Here is a 16,271-nt window from a genome sequence, read left to right on the forward strand (position 1 = left end):
AGTTTCAAGTACGAATCAATGTCCATGTACGAATCAATGTCCCTGACTAGTGGCTCGCCCGCTAGTCTGACGGTCGATTTTGTAGACCTGACGAGTATATAGCCAACTCCCTTCCGCACTCTATAAATATAAATGATATATATTTATCCGGCTTTATAGAACTAAGGGTTTCAATTAGGAGGTCGGGCTAATAACCTTTTTTAACCGCCCTCTTTTTATACCTCCTCCAATTTATCTCTCTAGGGTAATAATAATATAGGAGTTAGGAAGGGCGTCCGGTAGGATACTTTCGTCCGTAATTTCTATCGTTAGCTTCAATACCCTTCCGGTTAGGTTTTTGCAAGGGGCGAATGCCCGCGGCCTCTCGGCGTATACAACGGACGCTTTCGTAATAGCCTTCCGGAGAATAAGATACTCTTTATAATTATACGTAAAGTAGCCCTTCTTCCTATACGGTTTATAATAGACGAGCAACTTATCTTCGTTAAATAGACAATTTACTTCGCCAAAGCGATCTCCTTCGTATTTAGCTTCGCTATAGCGGGCGCAAATATCTTCCTAGCGATAGAATCTCGCCGTATGTCCGATTCCCCAACATCTATAGTATTATTAGACATTTTTCGAAGTTTAGAATAGTTCGTACAAATATACGCCGCCATCCTAGAAAAAGAGGTTGTCCTAGAGGAAGCACGCCGCCGACGAAGTAGCGACTTCCACTAGGAGTAAGCCTCTACTCTCTCCGTCCCTTCTCTTCCAAGGCCGAACTCAAGAGAAAATAATAGTAAAAGAATAGTTAATTAATATAGTAAAGGACTTAAATTTAATTATACTTCCTACACTTCCTATACCTTTACCCAACGTTATACTAGCTCCGGAATTAAGACCGATAACCCTATTACAAATACTTCTACCGAATATACTTTAGACGCCGACGCCGTCCCCAATATCCTAACCGGAAGCTCTAATACACCAATTGGAAGTTCTAATACCTTAAACCCCAATATAAATTAAGTAGAATACTAAATAATTACGTACTATAATATAACCTAAAGTATTATAGAAAGCGATACCTATTATTAATATAGTAAATTCGATTGAATATAATAAAGATAAATTTGAATCATTTATCGACTTAAAGGATAAGGAAGAGGAATTTAAATTATTTAATAATTCTCCGTTCATTAACCCAAATAACTTAAATAAGGAAGAGCCTATTCTATTATAAAGGAACCCAATATAAAGTTTATCCCTAAATCGTTTAGTTAATACCCTATTAAAACTACCCAGAGATTAAGCTATGATAAAAAGCCGATATCGAATATCGCTGGAATAGGAAGAAGCATTACTAGAATAATAGAGTTTAGAGGCAAATTAAATTAAGATATTTAATAATACTACGATATTACAATTAATAAAGATTGGTAGACTAAGGAGGTAGGTAGTACCGAAGCTAAGTATATTAATTAGAAGATAAATTATTATTGATAGTAATAATAAGCCTATTAGAAAAACCCCAATATTCTACTTGAGCTTACAAGAGAGAGGTTTACTTAAAAAGAATATATAATTAGTATACCTTATAGGAATAAAGGTAGTATACGATCTAAACTAGGAACAGGTTCCTGAAAATTATAAAAGAGTACGAAAAATGCCCGGTTTCGAAATTTATTAGAAGCTAGCTATAGAAAAACAATTGAAAACTCTAGAGGAGAAAGAGGTTTATAATCTAGTACCTTTCTAAGGAAATATAGAGGTCCTTCGTAGCAAATAGGTATATAATAAGAAGGATAATTATAACTTTAAAATAAAGGAACCAAAAGTACGTTAGGTCGTATACGGCAATTTTAAATAAGGCTCTTAGGATATAAAAAATATTTATATGGCTATCGCTAATATAATAAGTATAAAAATCTTTCTACCTATTATAATAGTTATAGACCTTGAATACTATCAATTCAATTTCAATACTACTTTCTTGAATATTCTAATCCCTAAGGGGAAAATATATTATATAGAGCAACCTACTAGTTTGGAGAAAGGACCCAAAGGACTATAACGTTTAATTTACTTATTAAAGAAAGCGCTATATAGATTCAAAAGTAGCCCCTTTTATTAGTTTCAAATATTGTTATTAATATTAAAGGATATAGGTTTTAAAACTAGTAAGCGACGATATATATTTATTTAGTAATAAAGATAGGAAAGTACTATTAGTACTATATATTAATAATTTCCTAATTGCGGCACCGTCAATAAAAGCTATATTTGAAATCTAGGATCAACTTCTATAATACTTCAAGCTTAAATATATAAAGGAAGTAAAAATATTCCTAGGCTTCAATATTATAAAGGATTATAATAAGAGGATAATATTCGTTTTATAAGCCTATTATACTAAATCTTTATTGAAGAAGTTTAATTACGAAGGTCTTTATAGTATTAATATACCTTAGCCTAACGATATGAAAGTAGGAAATTATAAAACTAGGGACGAAGTATATAATTAGTAGAAGCTATATATTAAAAAGACCGGAAGTTTTAACTACTTATTAATAGGCACCCGACTAAATATTACTTTTACTATTAATAAACTTTGCGAAACTAATACCAAACTAATAATAGGATTACTATTAATATTGAAATACCTATCTAGGTACTTAATAAAGTATACCGATATAAGAATTATTCTAGGAAGTAAAATATTACTTTCGAATATAAATTTAAAAGTATTCGGGGACGCTTCATTTGCAAATAATCTAATAACCTATTATAATACTAAAGGATATATCGTTTTCTTTACAGGTAGATTAGTATATTAGAAATCCAAAAAGCAAACTTTCGTAACAATTAGTATAATTAAGGCAGAATTTATAAACTTTGTTCTAATAGTAAAATCACTATAATAAATCTCCTAAATATTGGAAGAATTAAATTATAAATAACTATTACTAAAAGATTATATACGGACAATAAGAATATAAAGGGTCGGGTCTTAAATCGAAAGATTCCGGGCCGTAATCGTTATATAAATATACGGTTTAAATAAATTATTAAGCAAATTGAAGGAAAAGAGTTTAAGATTATCTATATTAAAGGGGACGATATAATTACCGATAGCCTAATAAAACCCTTAAAGGCAAATAAATATACCTCTTTTATTAAATAATTTAAATTTAAGTAAAGACTAGTACTATAAGTTTAAACGAATAGGGGTAAAGACTACTATTACAATAGAGGCCCGAGCGAGTTTTAAATAAAAGAGAAGTTAAATGAATTTTTAGTAAAAAGAAAAGAGTTTAATTCGACTTATTCCGCGCACCTTAATCGAATACCTTATAGTATATTCTTTTATAGAGTAACTATTAATAGTACCGAGAAATAGTACGTCTTACGGCGGTCTTACGTCTCCTATTCCCTTTAAAACAGCCTACAACTACACTAAAAACCTATAGCGGACAAAATTAGAAATTAAAAAAGATTTAAAAAATGTTAGTAGTATAATAATTAAGCGTTTAAAGAGAAAAGAAGTTATAAATAGGGAATTGAACGCACGAGCTTTCGAACTTATATTAGTAGCGGCTATAAGCGTCCTACATAAACCGCTATACTACAGGCGTCCCTATAGCACCCTAGGGGGGGCTAGTAATAGTAAAAGTAGTTAAGGTTCTTTATATACACTAATTAAGTTATTTTAGGAGGTATAAATAAATTATTAAGGGTAATAATAACTTTTATAATAGAAGGGATAGATTAATAATATTTTGGCTAGTATTCTACCCCTAAGTAGGAGTTTAAGTGCTAAGCAGCTTCCCGTTTTAGTACGGGCGCTAAAAATTTCTAAAGAGTCTAATTAGCTATATTGATAGACGAAGGAAAGGGGCCTACTTTAAATTAGAAAAAGGTAATTAGTAAAGATTATACCTTAATTAAGGAGAACGAGAGGAAGGATAAATCCATAGAGCCTATTTCGGGCTACGGGGGGGTATTGTAGTATAGAGCGCCTAAATTACTATTCACTAGTATGCCCGAATTGCTTGGTTATATGTGGGGCCCATTAGGGCGCTACCACTATATATTTTAGCCCTCTACAGTTCTTTTCCTTTCTCGTTCTTAGCTTAGCACAATCATCACGCTTCTTGTGCCCGCGAGTCCAAGATTACTAGAATCTTCAACTTCTCAATAACTCTCTTACTAATAATAGTATAATACTAGCAACCTTTATTAATGAGGGTATAGAATTAATTTCTATTATTCATAGTAATTAGGATTTTAGTAACGTTTATTTTTATAAGACCCGGGAAGTTCGAAGCTCCCGCCTCCTTATTTAATATTCCTATTTACTCCTATACCCGGCTTTATATAGGAGCTATTCTCTTTCCGACCTTTCTAAGGAAGAATCTTCGGTATCTTCCAATAACGGCTCAATTTAAAATTTAGTATTAGTAGTTTTAATACTAATACTATTAGGACGCTAAGCCGGTCTATATATATAGCCGCTAATTATATATCCGCTAGCCCTATTATATAAATAAAGTCTAATTAAGCGCCGTTTATTATATTCCTCCTAAGAGACTTATTTAGTATATTTAACGTCCTTATTATAACTCTCGCTCTTAATTTTAGTAGCGCCCATTATTAGAAGTATATCGCCATTGGCATTTTTCGAAGGTAGATTTATAATTTATTCTCGTCGGGGAAAAGACTTTTAGCGGCAGTTGGCGGCCCCCTTACTACTCCCGCTAAGCTTATAGAAGGCCTAGTTCGCTTCGAACTACTAAATAATATTTTTTAAAGAGAAACTCTACTCGCACGTTGAGAAAACTCTATTCGCACGTGGAAAGAAAAGGGCATTTCAAAGTCTTTTTTCGTACTTGAAATCGTATAGGAAGAACCCAAACAATATCTCAGATTTTTTCTTATTTTTTTCTCTATCTAATACTCCTACTTCGAACAACACTCGTCCTCAGAAGCCTTAGAAAATTGTATAGAAAGAGAAAGATAATCAGTAAGTAATTAAGAGGAATTAATATCCAAAAGGCAAGAAAAGTAGGATTTAGATAACGTTTAGGGCTATGAGCTTGGTTTATATGTCCAAAAATTCGTTAAAAATCGACAGGTAGTTTAATACTATATTCGACTTCTTAGACTAAAGTTTGGCCAAGTTATACCTGGAAAAGTAAAAGTACATCCACGTACGAATAGAGTTTTCTCAACGTGCGAGTAGAGGTTCTCTTTTTAAATTTTTTATATATTAGTCGTAAATTTTAGGTATATAGATTGAGATTAACTAGTCGTATAGAGTATTAGATATAGAAGTATCCAATTAGGCCAATTGGAATTCGTCTTCCTATACTAACCCTCCCGCCTTCGTTAAATTCTCTTCGAAAACTAGGAAGAAATTAACGAAACTTTAATTCTTATATTAGTAAATAGTTCGTAGGCGAGTTAATACGAACTGCTTTTTATTCTTACTACCGAAGATTGACTCTAAATAGTTAAATTAATGAATAGGCCGGTAAGAGTCGTAAATATAGCTATAGCGTTAAAAAGCCTTTACTTTAGTTATTTTATTATTAGGGAATATTTTAAATAGTATTAACTACTCCGATCGGTTGTTGGAAATCGCTCTAGCTACTCTCTCTTCTTCGTATATAAGGCGTAATTACGTAAGGAATAGGGAGAAGGTCGAAATAGATCCGTCCTACTTCGGCTATTAAATATTTTTACATTTAATATTAGGAGCGGTAATAGGGGCGGCTTCTTAGGTAATACTAATTATAATACTAAGGGTAGTAGGGGCTATATAAGTAATTATGAAAGTATATGCCTAAGGGTTATTCTATATTTTGTAAATAGTAGGCGGGGCGTTAATAGCAGTTCTAATAGTATTAGCGAAGGCTATACTTATAAATAAACTTCTAACGAAATTCTCTCTTTTAATTCGTTAGCCTTCTATATAATGCGTTTTTTCCTTAGCGGCTCTCTAAGCGCCAAATAATACTACAACTACATTAACTATCTCAGCATTAGTAGCGGGTCCATTTATATTTAATATAGCGTATTACTACCTTTACTACTATAGCGGCGGTATATCCTAATTTATTGGGTCTATTATTAATAGAATTTAATATAATAGGGATAGTACGGTTAATACGGGTGCTAGTTGTATAGTTTAATTAAGGTTCTATAAAGGAGGAAAAGTCTATTTGAAATATAGATCCACCGGCGCTAAGAGGTTTTCATTGGGGCTGCGCGCTCTGCGCCACTATGGCTAACGACAGCTCTAGTCTTGGAGACCAGAGTCTATAACCCGGGCGCCAGCCCCATAACAATTATACCCTCCGCGGCCGCTACGGCCGCTACGACCCCGGTAAGTACAATTACCGCGGGATCTAGTAAATTGCGGAGGTTTACCATCGTAATTAATACCATTCTTATAATTTCGTATAATATAACCCTCTTAGCTATACTTCCTACAAAGGCCCTCCTTTATACGCTAATTAATAATATTGGAATAGATGGTTCTAAATATATAAATTATATTGAGGTCTATAGTATCGCCGCTTTAACTAATAGTATAGTCCTTAAAAGCGCTTCTATTCGCAATAAAGCCGTTATTATTACTATTTCCGCTAGACTTATTTATCTACAATTAATTAACCTTAGTACAATATTTATTATCCTTTAGGTAGTGTACTAGGTCCTTATAGAGAAATAGCCAACCTTCGAAATCGTCGTCCCTAAGGTATTAGCGTTAGTTGGAAATTACTATATAGAATTTGGCCGAGATCCTATTGCGGAAGTAATAGATCTTTATGGCTTTATTGAATTAATAGCGGTCGGCCGTCTTAATAAACTCGGTCTCGAAGTCGGCAAAGTATTCATTACCCTATTTAAACTCGTTAAAGCGTTATACAGCGTTAAATTTTAGATCGATATTATTATAATAGGAATCTAAAAATATAATAAAGTTTTTACCTATCTACTACTTCTACCGGTTAAGCGCGTTAAATTAGAGTAGAATAATTATAAGGTCCTTCTCGAATATAATAGTTACTTTAGGGCCTAGTAGGTAGTTAGCGTAGAGGATTTTAGTACGCTTATTAGGGAAATAGAAATAATCTAATTCTTAAACTATTATAATCCTACTCTTTTAAATAATATACGCTTTATTATATAGAATAAGGTTCTTCTAATTAATTATAAACGGGTTAGGGTCGGAAAATGGCGCCTTCCTAGAGATGGTTACGGTCTCGAAAGGAGCCCCAATAATACTAATTAAATAAACGGCCCCCGAATTATTTCCTAACAAACTTCTACCTCCTATACCTAGTCTATTATTAGTACAATTATTCTCGCTACTATTAAAATCCTAATTATCTATAATAATCCTCTATTTCGTTAAAGCTTCGCTAAATTCTTTTTCGAACTTCTAATTCTTTAATCTTTCTAAATATAATGAATTTTCGAACTCTTTAAATTAGTTTAAGAGGCCGTTATTAAATAAGTCGAATATTTAAACTATTTGAACGATCGGGGAAATTACAAATCGGAAAGTACTATTGTCCGTAAAGATAGTCGTATTAACGAGGGACCTTCTAAAAATTAAAAGAGGTTTAGATTTATCGTTTATAACGGTACTAATAAAATATTTAATAATTTAGGTACGTAGTACGCCTTTCAATACAATTAAGTAAACGTCTTTATTTATTAGCGGGTCGGAACTTTCGGTTTTGCTATTTAGAGGGGTGTTTAGGACGTCGATATCCTCGTCCAATACTTTTAGTAGAATACCTTTATTAGTAATAATAATATCACTATTAAGAGTTATAGGCTCTACTAAACTCTACGTTTTTTGCAGGATTTCCGGCGATTAACGGCGTCGCGGAGCAGTATTAAAACTTATACTTCTTCTTTATAGTAAAGTACGCTCGTAGTATAATAATAAAGTACAATCAATTATTACGGGGCAAGGCGATACTAAACGTATAGGGTAGAATATAACTTATATAATTATACAAGGAAGAAGGGAAATTATAGAATTTGTACGTGGCGGCTTATCCTATGTAGGCGAGGATGAGCCGTATCCTTAGTATACGTAACCGGAGCCTCCGGGAGCGTATAGTTAATTAGAGAGCGCGCATTAGCCCGGCAGCCACTGCGGCGGTAGTAAGGCTGAACGGATCAACCAATTAGAGAGCGTATATCAACCGGCAACCATAGCCGTAGTAATACCGCGACCAGATGACAGTCACAGGCTAGCCCTGTAACAATATTAAAATACGAGGCGAGTTTACTAGGTTAGGGATGGAAGTATTAGGAGATTTACCTCAACGAATTATATATTGTAGTCTTAATCTTATCCGCCGTTAATTATATATTGCCCAATTTAGGATACTTTTAGAGCAAAGACCGGTATACGATTTGGAGGAATGTAATTATACTATTTAGAAGTAGTATAGTATCCCCTATTACTATAAGATCTTAATAAAGCTTAAGATTAAATCCTAGCTTAGCCGCTAGGATATTCATTACTATTATTATATCCGAACTCTACTAGTATGTATTGTTTTCTTTATTAAGATTTTCTTTACTTATACTAATCTATTATTAGAGTAAGTATAATCCTTATTCCTGTATTAAGGATCCCAAATTTACTGATAGAATTAGGGGACGGTTAAAGAATAGTATAGTAGAATTACTACGAGATTAGTAAGTCCCTAATACTAGAAAAGGGAAGAGTAGAGAGAAGAGGAGAAAGAAGGTGGTAAAGAAGGGAGTAAAAGGGGGTAAAAGTAGCTAGATATTAAAGTTATTACTCCGTCGGTAGCAATCCTAATTTGAAATAGTCGATAAGGTTAGTACGGGTAATAAAGATTCGGATAAAACTTCTATTGTAGGTTCTACTATTGAGGTACAGTTAGGATCACCTTTATTATTAGATCCTTTTGCTTCAGATTTTGACCTTCAAATTACTGCACCCTCAAACGACCCCCTTACTCTCTCGAATTCTAACGAACAGCCTCCCCGTAAAAAATGTACTATAGTACGTTCTTCAATACCTCGGGCTATAATTAGGAGCGGTAGGACCGTTAAACCTTCGAGGAAGAAGCTGGAAGAGTAAGGGATTAATATAATTAGACGACGTAGTTACTATATCTTACTCATTACCTTATAGATAATATTACTTCTACTTTTATTATTTAAGGCTAAAAACCTATTACTAGATATCCCGTTTCTAGCTACCGATTTGATTCTCCATGTTCAGTACTAATGAGGGTGTTGGAGGGTTAGGGATAATAGTGATACTGTACGCGTAGGAATGCTATTATATAGACCCCTATTTGTGTAGTAATACTGTATACGGAGGAAAGTGACACTGCACGCCGAGGAAGTCTCTATCCTAATAGATAATCCCTTCTTATCTTTCGACCCCGTTGACGATCATAACGAATTATTTACCTACCTTGTTAACTTTAACCGTCGTTACCAATTTAATATAGTTACCTAACATACTTAGTAGCTTAAAAAACTAGGGTATAATAAAGACGGGTCCGTTATTGAATAGATATACCGTTATAATTATATAAATTACTGCCTACTAATTATCGCTAACGAATATTTAAAGCGATAGTCTATATTAGAAAAGAAGGTACGCTACTATCACTTTAGAATAGTACTTTAGATTAAAAAGAGTACGGAGTAGAAGTAGACTACCCGGGCTATAAATCTTATATACGAAGGCTACCCCCTATTGTATATATTAGAAAGCTATATAATATTTTGTATTAAAGTATAGGATTATAAGGTTAACCTAAAAGCGAATTATATCCTTAGTAACCTTTGATTGCAATGGGACTTTACAACACGGACAATCTTCGCTACGGTTAATGAAAAGTATCTTGAAATTTCTTAAATTTATAGCGAGTTCGATAATATATACTAGACGGCATAGTATAATATAAGGTAGGGATATAATAATATACTATTCTTCATTAAGCAATTGAATAATAATTATAATAGTAAAACTCTCTATTATATTTATTTAAGCTTTATAGGCGAGGGTGAAGATAGGGATATATTGTACTACGCGTCCTAATTCGTAGCGCCGAATATAAATAAGAGAATGTCTTTTCGGACCGTCGAGAATGTCTTCAGACACCGTCGACCCACCCTCCCCGCCGTCCCAGCCAATCAGAAGCGCCGTATTCAACCCGCGGCCCACCCTCCACTTCGCAGTTGTATTCTTTTATAAATTTCGTCTAGTAAATCTGGGCATTATATTCTTTCATACTATAATAAGCCCAAACTCCAGACTACAGCTAGTGCACGCACCAGACTAATTTTACAGCGTACTTTACAGCGTACTTTCTAGTGTATTTAGCGGTACGGTCGTACAATGCACTTAATTAAGTCGCTTAATTAAACGATTAATTAATTGTATTGAATCTATATTAATCTATATATTTATAATCTATTTAATTTGTATTGTATAATCGAATGTTCTAACTACTAGCGAATTTCCTTTACTAAGCTTAAGTACTAGCTAGGGTGCTAGTTGGCGTACTTCTACTTGCCGTACTAGTAGTATAGCTTCCTTTACCCCGTATAGAGCTACTTCTTCTCCTTCTTCTACCCTTTCCTTATATAGAGCTTCGTAAACGGCTTCGTTCCCTCTATAACGGAATAGGAGGTTAGGCATCTACTGTATCCTTTACCTTTAAGTTAATACCCTCCTATATAAATATATTTTGCTAAATTAATAGTGCTATTCGTATCGATGCTGCAGGGTTGCGGCTTATTCTAGGCTGGCGGTTACGGTTAGGTTAAATGTAAGACCGTCCCCGAAGTTATAATATTCCCGTTTAGAGTTAAGCTAGCGTTATTAATGGAGGGGGAGTTTAAATACTAATTGGCGTAGTCAATCGGGGGGTACGAAAATTAGGAGTAAAAGGCGTATCGTAGCGGGGTTAACTTTTAAATTTAATTACCTTATTAAAGTCCTAATATTTTGAATATTTATCCTCGTTATTGAATAATCTATAAAGCTACTAATATAGGTGGCAATTATATTTATTAAATATAAATACTAAATATAAATACTAAATATAAATACTTAAATTCGGTTAAGGAGGCATTCTAATATTGTATACGAATAGGGCAAACTGAATTGTATAGTGAATTTGCCTGTATATAGTTCCAATTCGTTGGAGTCTAATTTAAGCTCCGTGAGAATAGTACCGAATATAATATAACGTTAATGTACTAACTTATTGAGAGTTCTCTAATAGATTACTCTATAGGTATCTTTTACCTATAATTAATTAAAATACTCGCGTTTAATACGAATAATCTACTTCTCGGTCTTGTATTCGATATTGTATTTTATACTGTTGATTAATTTAAAGCTCTACGTAATAGCGGCGACGATAGTACTACTACCTATATTAAAACGATGATTAATATACTATAAATTATATAGGTAGTAATATGGTTAATTATAGGATTTATTGCTAATTATATAATTTTCTGAAGTATAATTCGTTAATTCGATTAGTAATATAGTGCAGTAGCTAAAATTAAGCTTCTCGTTAACGTAGTAGGTAGCCTACTCCTCTTTAACCGTTATATATATTTCTTTTAAATACGTGATAATTATAGTCTACTACGAAAAGTAGTTATAGAGCTTCTCAAATACGGTGTTGAAATCCTTAATAGTATACGTATAATAAATATACTTCTAGAGGGTATAAAGTCTAGATTGTAAATACTCTATAGTATCGGATATTGGTTCTGATTAATCCGTACTATCTACTAGACGGTTAAAGCTAATAACTACCTACTAATCCTTATTGTTAAGCTCTTTAAAACTCGTTATATTACTAGGTTATACTAGCGTAAGTTAGGCTAATATCAATACCGATATTTTTTATTATATTTGTACTTATATAGCAGCAGTATAAATATATATAACCTGGGCGGCGACCTTCTTATCCCACTTATACTTAATATTGAGTAACCCTCCGCACACCCACCCCATTCCCTACATACACCCAAAAATCCCCAAGGCAGCTGGCATGTAAATAACCGTGTTTTGGGTGTAATCTTACTCGTTTTGTATGTCAGGGACCTTGCTCAGATTTCTAGGTCACTTGCGTGATTCTGGCGATATCTCTACACGCAATCAATGCCATTTGCAAACGATCAAAAGCAAATGATTTGAGGGAGATTAGATACGTTGGGGATAACAATAGGTGTTAGTATACGACGTTGTTAGTATGCGACGTTGTTGGTGCGACGTGCAAATGGCTGGCAGTGATGGGTGTAGTTGACTATGTATGTGAAAAAGCGCGAAAGAAATAACCAAGCTAGAGGGAATGTTGCGTGTATTGAAAAGACAAAATTTAGCGGGCAAAAACGGGAATTTACGATGTCAACTGTTATTAGCTACATAGTCCTACAATGTTTAGGATTTGGGTGTATGTAGGGAATGGGGTGGGTGTGCGGAGGGTTACTCTTTAAGAAGGAGGTATAAGTTAGGTATAACCTATTCTAACTTACTATAAAACTCTTCATAGAGAAGGGGGTCTACTTTAAAGTTACTTAGTAAGATACTGCCAAAACTAAATTAATCATCCTCTTTTAGAATAATGTATAGGGGGAGTAAAGGTGGAAGGAAAATCCCTAGGTCTAAATATACGATAATACGTATAAAACTAATAATAAAGGCCTAGCCTTTTTCTAAATTATTAGTATAGTAGGGGTCGGCTATACCTTTAATTATAGTTTTAGGCTAATTAATGACCAACGGTAGGAGGGATTTAACTAGCTTATAAATTAAATTAACGCTCATTGTAAAACTATTACTACTAATAAACTATAAATTACTATTATAGATTATAATATAGTAATAAAGTTAGCCGTTAAACGAGTTTATCCCTAAGTATAGTCCTAACTCTATATCTTTTATATTAATAAGAATATAGTATTGAATATTAAGAGTAACCCTCCGCACACCCACCCCATTCCCTACATACACCCAAAAACCAAAAATTGTGGGACAATACAGCTGATAACACCTGACATTGTAAATACCGTTTTCAGGTCATTTCTTTTACGCTTTTTCATACAATCAACTGCACCTATTACCGCCAGCCATTTGCACGTCGCATACTAGCAACGTCGTATACCAACAACGTCGCAAACTAACAACGTCGCAAACCAACAACGTCGCAAACTAACAACGTCGTATACTAACAACGTCGCATACCAATATCCATTACCATCGCTACTATATCTAATCTTATTCAAATTATTTACTTTTATTCATCTACAAATGGTGTTAATTGCGTACAGAGATATCGCCAGAATTACACATTTTAAAGTGACCTCAGAAATCTGACCAAGGTCCCTAACCTGCAAAACGAGTAAGATTACACCCAAAACACGGTTATTTACATCCTAGCTGCCTGGGGGTTTCTGGGTGTATGTAGGGAATGGGTTGGGTGTGCGGAGGGTTAGTCTTCTTAGATTTATAACGAAGGTTAATAAACTACTACTAATTAAACTACTTGTAAATCTCTAGAAATTTCTGCTCCAATTCGCTAGTAATCTCGCAATTGGATATACCTAATCGGTCGATATAGGTAGCAATAAATACCTTATACTCAGCCTTAAATACCGAATAAACTAATAGCTTTTTACTAGGCGGATAGCTATAAGATTTATTACTGTATTGAAATTCGAAAGTCTACCGTCGGTTATTACACTTCAATACCTTGGTATACCCCCGCTAAAAGTATCCCTATTTAGCAATTAAAATTGACCAAGAGTAACTCTTTAATTTGTAGCGAGAGGGACCGGTAGTACAAATAAGCTCAAATCTCGTACAACTGCTATACTCCTTCTAGAGGTTATTAGAACGACCCTTTACAATACTAGAACCAAATTCTCTTTATTGCTTTTATATAATATTTATTAATTTATCGAGGGTATTTTACTAGGTATTAAAGACGGGGTAATTGCTATATTCGTAAGGGAGGGAGACGGGGTTATTATTATTATTGTTATTGTTATCGTTATTAATATTAATATCAATAGGTTTTAGCTAGGTAAAGGTAGGCTCGGTTAGGGTAGTACTTATTAGGGGTCTCAAATTAGGGTTGATAAAAGTAAGGTCGATTACTTCATTGGGGTTACCTACGCTACAGTCGTATGCGGGCTGGGTCGCTGTATCGGCTATTTACATTACAATTAATTAGGGAAATACATTAAAAAGTAATGAATGAATTCGTACCGTCGACTGAATAGTAGCGCTTTATTAACTTAGTAATAATTAGCGATATATAATGTAGTAGATTAATTAAGGGTAATGAAGGTAATATATATAGTTTAGTAGAGGAAGTAATACAATGAGGTATATACTAGAATAATCGTTAAATTAAATTAGCTAGGTGGCTAGTATAGTACGAGGGTGGCCAGTGCAACCCCTAGATAAGTGTAATAGCTTGAAATCTAGGAGCTTAGCGGGCGCGGTACGAGAAGGATTGAGTAGAGTAGAGTCAAAAGCGGGAGCTAGTAGAAGCGAGAGGATGCGGCGCTTCTAATTGGCTGGGACGGCGGGGAGGGTGGGTCGACGGTGTTTGAAGATATTCTCAACGGTCCGAAAAGACATTCTTATACATAAAGTTCCTATATACTGTCTTAATTGACGGAATACGAAATTAATTACCTATATTAAATAGAAAGGAAAATGACGCCGAAACCGGAAACGTCGATTTCTAGTCGAGGAGCGCTCCAAAACGAATATTAATAACGGCAATCGATTTAGGAGGGTCGTTTACCTCCCTTACAATATCCTACGACGAACGTAGTGATAGTGTTACATTATTACTACGGCGTTTACTCTAGGGGCACCCGGGTCGTCTTACGGGGGCACCCAACCTTATTGGGGCACCCATCGGGTTAGGGTTAAACGTGCAGATTCTTTATTACCAACCATTAATACTATCAAACAGTAGTTATACAATAGCATTTCCATACAAACGGTGCCCAGCCCAGTTAGCCAATAGAACCCCTATTTACAAGCACTCAATGCCCAAATTTAAGACTTAGTAATTTTGAATCTTTATTTTACTTCCTCTGTATTACTAGGGGATCTATAAACACCAGAACAGGCTAGAATCAACCGTACGTATATAAATATCAATCGTATTAATTACTAAAAATTTTTACTAACCTTCTTAAAGCTTCAAAGTACAAGATAGCGTCACCCTCGCTTACCAACCTTACCTACATCAAAGAAAAGGAGGAGTAGGAAGGCTTCTCTAACGACAATACCGTCAACGTTAATATATAATTAGCTAATTCCAGTCCCCCTTCCTTAACCCAATCACTTTACTTCTACGAAGAGAGCGATCCTAAATCCGATTCAAATTACAACGTCCCTTCTTACAGCCCAACTCTAACTAACGATAGTAACAACGAACTAGAAGACGAACTCTTTAATCAAAGAAATGCAATTGCGAACCTACCCTCTAACGCTATATTCCCTACGGCTACAATTAAGGCTCTTTACAAGGTAGTAAACGAATAGGCAAAGTCTTATAACTTTATAATTAATCGTACCTAGGAACGTAATAAGCTTAAAGCTTTTATTAAAGACTATACACGATACTATATTATCTATAACTACTATAGCGAATTACAGAAGTCTAAAGCAACTATTCGAAAGACAACTTCACGCAAATATACTTATTAATAGAAAGCGCTTATAATTAAAAATACTAAAGGCAATAGTCTTTAGCACTTTCACTTATATTCTAACCTAGACTTCCAAATCTACAACTACGGCTAGTCCTAGTACCTATCTACACATCCCCAATACTATAAAATAAAGCCAGAGATATTTCAACAGATTAATAACACTTTTAAACTTAATACTATACAAACTTAAAAGATTAATACTATAGTACGGGAAGACTTTCTAAACTCTATATATACAAGAACCGATATATACAACGTACGCATATATATCTGCCGCCGCAATTTCAATAGCTATACCTCAATTAGTGCTCTAATTAAGTCTTTTGTTGATAACAATATTAAATATATTAAAAAGGTAGATCCGAATAATAACGAACGGTTACTAGGCTTTATTTTTACCTTTCTAACTTATATAGAAATAGCTAGAATATTCCCTAAAATTATAATTATTAATATTACGTACAACACCAACCAATTTTATTATCCTTTTCACTAAATTTCAAACG

The 16,271-nt window shown here is 34.0% G+C and overlaps 1 protein-coding gene across 1 annotated transcript; it reads left to right on the forward strand.

Annotated features, from left to right (window-relative positions):
- Positions 1 to 1,648: 1,648 nt before the first annotated feature.
- NEUTE1DRAFT_142693 (uncharacterized protein) lies at positions 1,649 to 15,316 on the forward strand (the record flags this gene model as incomplete). Its single annotated transcript, XM_009858172.1, has 4 exons — positions 1,649 to 1,655; positions 6,288 to 6,370; positions 15,177 to 15,189; positions 15,249 to 15,316. The coding sequence occupies 4 exons, from the start codon at positions 1,649 to 1,651 to the stop codon at positions 15,314 to 15,316; spliced, it is 171 nt and encodes a 56-aa protein (XP_009856474.1).
- Positions 15,317 to 16,271: the final 955 nt, after the last annotated feature.

This window comes from Neurospora tetrasperma (assembly GCF_000213175.1).
Source record: "Neurospora tetrasperma FGSC 2508 unplaced genomic scaffold NEUTE1scaffold_81, whole genome shotgun sequence".
Classification (NCBI taxonomy): Eukaryota; Fungi; Ascomycota; class Sordariomycetes; order Sordariales; family Sordariaceae; genus Neurospora; species Neurospora tetrasperma.